The 6,218-nt window shown below is 44.6% G+C and overlaps 1 protein-coding gene across 1 annotated transcript in view; it reads left to right on the top strand.

Moving 5' to 3' along the window:
• Positions 1–3,138: 3,138 nt before the first annotated feature.
• Positions 3,139–6,218, top strand: part of POU2AF2 (POU class 2 homeobox associating factor 2) — a 29,557-nt gene continuing 26,477 nt past the window's right edge. Inside the window, exon 1 of the mRNA XM_084807231.1 lies at positions 3,139–3,160. Within this exon, the coding sequence (XP_084663357.1) occupies positions 3,139–3,160 (22 nt within the window). The remainder of the gene's footprint in view (positions 3,161–6,218) is intronic.

The following is a 6,218-nucleotide window of genomic DNA, read 5'->3' as shown; positions in this document are numbered from 1 at the left end:
GGCCCTGCTTTCCCTAGCCGGCGTTCTCCTAGGCAGCTCTGTTGTCACATTCAGCCTGGGCCTGACTGCTGGAGCATTGCTTTCCTGCAAGCAGCTGAATTAAAACTGGGGCTCCATATGACTGAGGAGAGGGAGCTCTTTTCGGGATTTATATCCTGCAGTGTTCCATCCACACATTGGCAGTTCTGTTTCCTTTGCCTCCCACTCCCTTTCTGGGTGCTTCTGCTCACACCTCTGCCCAGTGTTGTTCCTGCTTCTCAAGCCACGGCCTAGTCTGTCCCACTTCCCTTGGCCATCCCTTGGTGATCTCATGACCGTCACCCTCAACTCCTTCCCCAGGACTGGCCCAAGCCATTTTGCTGCCTGAAGTGAAGGAAAAGGCGGTGCACCCTTTTCATTCTGTGTACAGAAGCAGGGCCAATACAAGCTCTCCCGCTGCCTGAGGTGGCTGCCACGGAGACCCCCACCAGGCCTGCTGTCCTACTGTGGCAAATGCTATTACCAGGGCTGGCAGGAGAACAGTTGGTGGGGCTCCTGGACCACACAGAGCAGCAGTGGCTGGGGGTTCTCTTGGTGGTGATGATGAACACACAATTCACCACTCCTCCCATTCTGCCACCTGAGACAGGGACTCACTCCGCCTCATGGGAGGGCCAGCTCTGTGCAGAAGCTGACTGGGCTGGCAGTTGATTCTTATTTCAATGCTGGTGCTGGGACAGCATCCTCTACCTGCACCTGAGGCAACGGGCTAGCTTCAGGGACCCAGGACAGACCATGTGGCATCCACAGCCCTGTCCTCTAACGGAAGGGAACAGCTGGGGGGGGGCACGGGAGGAACAGGGGGGCTGCCACTGGTACCCTGCAGTATCTGCTGCCTGAGGTTGTCACCTCATTCTGCCTAATGGTAGGGCCAGCCCTGACAAAAGCATACAACCCGTATTTATTTTACTTCATTTTATGAAATTTATATCCCACTTTCCCACCAAAACTGGCATTCCAGGCAGCTAACAGTAATAAAATACAGATTAAAACAGAATCTTGATTAAAACAGAATATAAAAACAGATCAGTTGAAAACACAACAATAAACCTCCTTCAGCAGCAGACCAGCTTACATGCCAAAGGGCTTCCTGAATAAAAATATCTTTGCCTGCTGATGGAAGGAAAACAAAGAGGGAGCCGACCTAGCCTCCCTTGGTAGGGTGTTCCAGACCCTGGGGGCAGCCATCAAAAAGGCCCCCTCTTGTGTCCTCACCAAACAAACCCTTCTTAAGCTCTTTAAAGTTGTATCAGAAGCCCTTCTTTGATTAGCCCCCTTTTGATTCAGGTTCCTGAGCGACTGAAACTAAGAACATAAGAAGAGATGTGCTGGATTAAACCAAGGGTCTATCTAGTCCAACATCACACAGTGGCCAACCAGATGCCCTAATGGGAAGCCCACAAGTAGGACATGAGTGCAACAGCAATTGGTGTAGACAGGCACACTGCCTCTGATACTGGAGGTAAGATAAAGCCATCAGGACTAGTAGCCATTGATAGCCTTGAAGTTGTCTAATCCCCTTTTAAAGCCATCCATTTTGGTGGCCATCACTACATCTTGTGGCAGTTATGCTATGGAATTTGCTTTGTGCCATGTGAAAAGTCCTTCTTTTTACCTGTCCTGCATCTCCCACCCGTCAGCTCCATGGGGTGACCCTGGGTTATTATGGAGGGAGAAAATGTCTCCCTGTGTACTGTCTCCATGGCATGCATAATTGTGTACACCTCTATCACGTCTCCCCTTACTCGCCTTTTTTTCTAAGCTAAACAGTCCCAGACCTTGTAACCTTTCCTCATAGGGGAGTTTCTCCAGCTCCTTGATCATTTGGGTTGCCCTTTTCTGCACATATCCTTACATCTCACCAGTTCAGCTGGTCGTGTCAGAAGCTTCACTGCTGCAAGCTCATAAGAACATCAGAACAGGCCTGCTGGATCAGTGCTCATAAGAACATCAGAAGGGCCCTGCTGGATAAGTGCAAAGTCTATCTAATCCAGCATCCCAGCTTCCCACAGTGTCCAATCAGATGCCTCCAAGAAGCTCACCTGCAGGGTTTGAAGGCAACAGCCCTCCTCTGGCAGTAGGTGTTTAGAGGCATGGTGCCTCGAAATCTGATGGTTCGATAAACAATCATGATTAATACCCATTGTTAGTCTAATCCTCCATGGCTCCATTTTATTTTATACTGTAGTTTTAAACTTTTTTATTTGTTGTGTTTTATGGTTTTAATTGTTGCGAACTGCCCAGAGATCTTCAGTTATTGGGCGGTATAGAAATGTAATAAATAAATAAATAAATAAATAAATGGTTTTGTCGCATTACCTTTTAAAGCACTCTAAGCTATTGTCCATCACCTCATCCAGTGGAAGGTGGTGGCTCTGATGTCAGTGAGGTTGTGAATCCACTCCAGGCTTCGGTGGAACCAGTCGGAACTCTGAAGGAGCTGTCCAAGGTGCGATAGCTTGGATAGCTCTTTTAGAGTTCTGACTGAAACCTGGAGCAGATTCACCATCCCACTGACACTGGAGCACTGCCTCCACGGATCCCATCTTGTGACAGCGAGCTCCCTACCTTAATTAGGAGAAGTCCAGCACACCTGGAGGGCACCAGGTTGGAGAAGGCTTCTATGTAGTGTCTTGGATGGAAGAAGCGAACAGAGAGATATTTTAATCCCATTAGTTATTTTATTTATTTATTACATTTCTATACCACCCAATAGCCCAAGCTCTCTGGGCCGTTCACAGCAATTAAAACCATAAGATACAACACGATAAAATACAATTTAAAAGTTTAGAACTACAGTATAAAATAAAAAATAATAATCAAATAAAACCTAACAGCAGTGCAAAGATTTTAAATGCAGTAACAAATTTAAAACAACTGAAACTGAAAGACTAAAAGCCTGGGACAATAAGGTCTTCACCTAGCACCAAAAAGAGCACAATGTAGGCTCCAGGCGAGCCTCTCTGGGAAGCTCATTCCACAACCAGGGTGCCGCAACAGAAAAGGCCCTCTTCTTAGTAGCCACCCACATCACTTCCTATGGTGGGGGCTCCCAGAGAAGGATTGCTGAAGACAATCTTTGGGGCTGGGCAGGTATACATGGGAGGAGACGATCCTTCAGGTAACCTGGCCCCAAGCCATTTAGGGCTTTGAATGTTAATACCAGCATTTTGAATTGGGCCTGGAAATGGACTGGCAGTCAGTGCAGATGGAAAATTACCAGCATAATATTATCATATAGGCCAGTCCTTGCTAACAATCTTGCTGCCCTGTTTTAGACCAGCTAAAGTTTCCAAACTGTTCTCAAAGGCAGCCCCATGTATAACGCATTGCAGTAATCCAGACCTTGTATGAAGAAAGGCTTCCTTTTATCTGTCCTCTGGATGACTCAATTCTAGTATTTTCAGAGAGGGGTTAAAATATGTCTCTATTCATTTTTCCCATGCAATACACTACACAGCAGCCTTCCCCAGCTGGTGCCCTCCAGATGTGTTGGACTATAATTCCCAGCATCCCTAGCCAGCTACATCTGGAAGGCACAAGACTGGAGAAGGCTGCTATACTGATTGCAAAGTAGTAGGGAGAAAGCATCTGCCTTGCTGTCAATAGCCTACAGATGAAAGAGGAAGAATTTGTAGTTCTGTGTACAAATTACTGTTGCGATCATCTCTTGGCAGCTCTGTGATTTCTTATGTCTCTTAGTTGGTGGTGTCAAATGTTTGTAAATAGCATTTTTAAAACCTGTAAAACTGGAAGCAAACAAACATTTGCAATAGCGTTTTCTTAATATTTGTTGTTGTTGTTCAGTCGTTAAGTCATGTCCGACTCTTCGTGACCGCATGGACCATAGCACGCCAGGCAATTCAGGAAAGGCCAGGTATTTCTAAAAACGCTGTGTTGCTAAGTCTTCTTAGATCAACCTACAGCTTAAACAGAAGATAGGAGGAGATAGAAACTTGATGGATGGCTGCTGCTACTGCTTCTAGCTGATCTAATTCTTGAAAAAAGCTTCTGCAGAAGCACCACTGTCCCACCTTACAAAATGAATCTGCCTACAGCAATTTATGTGGAGCAAAAGCTCGAATACCAACCCACAAAACCCCCTAAATTTAGAAAGGTAAACCAGAATTCAAACAGATCAAACAATGCCCCTGTGGGACATGAGTGTTTGTTTTAGCTCAGGAAATGCTAATCTTTTTTGTTTTCTAAAGGATTAAGTGGAACTTCAAATTCCCGTCCATAACATTTGACTAAAAGCTCTCCCTAGCCCCACATTGGCTTCCACAGCTGCAGATTCTTTCCATGGGCTGACCCCAAGGGAGGGAATGAAAGGAAGCTGCATCATTATCGTAGGCTGGCTGGTGCAGGGCTGGGCACACTTAAAAGCAAAACCTACAAACAAATGGCAGATTTAAAGGCACAGCCTGGAAAGATCCAGAAGAGAGCAATCCACATTTTTGTGGGTGAAAAAAACCCCTTTTGTTGCAGGAAGCTGGCATGTGTTTTTTTCCACACAGTGCAATTATATGCAGAAAAAGAAGCAGTGCTCAGCCAAAGTGAATGTCTTATTCATAGATTTGCTAACCCCCATCGCTGGTTAGTTGTTCAAAAATGATGATTATTATATATTTTCTATTTGGAAAAATATACTCCAGGGTCTGAATATAGCAAAAGCATAAGTAGTTCATTCAGTTCGCATTTCAGCATGACCTAATTTTGCACTTGCAAACCAACACATGAACTGAAACTCAGCTATTGTTTGAACTTTGCACTTCCCTGAATTTTGCAATGGAGTTCTCCAATCAAAAATGCACACCAAATGTGTATGTTGGGGAAATGTGCACACAAAAATGTGTATATTAATGACAATAACATTCAAAATGCATTATATTAAGAAAATTGCAGCAAAAATGTGACTATTAGGCAACATTGCATAGAAAAATGCATGTATTAGGAGAAACAAAAATCTGTGTGAATTTTTATAAGAACCTTTAAAAAAAATGTGAATGTTTGGGATGAACCGAATTTAAGATTGGAAAAATGAGAAACTGAAACTGACATTCACCTGTCCCTAATTTAAGAACAGTTTAAGCAATAAGTAAAAGAAAAACAACCACAGCAGTAAAATAGCAGCTATGCCTGTCTAAATAAAACCCACATAAAGCCCCATCTCACTGAGAGCTAGGGTCGTGATGAAGTGGCCAAAACTCTGATCGGTGAGCTTGGAAGCCCTGATACAAGCCAAAACGTTGAGGAGGCTGGAGCCACTCCCCTCCATGGAAAAGCTACAATGTTTGTAGCTTTTTAGCTTAGAGGCAGGGACATGGATAGAGGTGTACAAAATTAGAGAATTTATTCTCCCTTTCTTACGATGCTACAACCTGGGGCCATCCAGTGAAGTTGAATGGTAGCAGATCCAGGGCAAACAAAAGGAAGTCTTTCTTCACACAGTGCAGGGTTAAACTATGTAATTCATGGCCACAAGATGAGGTGATCCCCCCCCCCAACTTGGGTGGCTTGAAAAGGGGATTAGACTAATTCATAGAGGAGAAAGCTATGGGTGGCTACTAGCCCCGATTGGCTAGATGCTTCCATTATAATCAGAGACCGCATGCATACCAGTCACTGGAGAACAATGGTGGGAGAGGGCTCCTGCCTTCATTTCCTGCTCGTGGGCTTCCCATTGGGGCATCTGGTTGGCCACTATGGGAAACAATGCTGGACTAGGTAGGCCTTCAGTCTGATTCAGCTGGGCTCTTCTTAGTTTCTTAACTCATACGCTGGACTTCGGCAAGCCACTGTTTCTCAGATTTTGGCTCCTGCACAGGGGTGTGTCAATTCAGGGGGGGGGGGGAAGTGGCCGGGAGAGGAAGGTTTAAACCACCCCTACTTGTGCATGGAGGTCCCCGCCCCCATCCAGATGAGGGCCCTGTGTGCTTACTTTTAAATAAAAAAGGAAGACAGGGTAAACTGCATGCTACATATTTATTTATTTATTTATTTATTTCATTTCTATACCGCCCAATAGCCGAAGCTCTCTGGGCGGTTCACAAAAATTAAAACCAAACAACACACAATAAAACAATTTAAAATATATAGAACATTAAAACCACAATATAACAATACAACCACAATAAAACCTAGCAGCAGTGCAGGAGTTTAAAATAAGATTTAAAACA

Source organism: Heloderma suspectum, chromosome 6, assembly GCF_057233095.1.
Source record: "Heloderma suspectum isolate Gila_16-S chromosome 6, 16-S_ref, whole genome shotgun sequence".
Taxonomy (NCBI): Eukaryota; Metazoa; Chordata; class Lepidosauria; order Squamata; family Helodermatidae; genus Heloderma; species Heloderma suspectum.
This window is presented reverse-complemented; position numbering and strand designations above follow the sequence as displayed.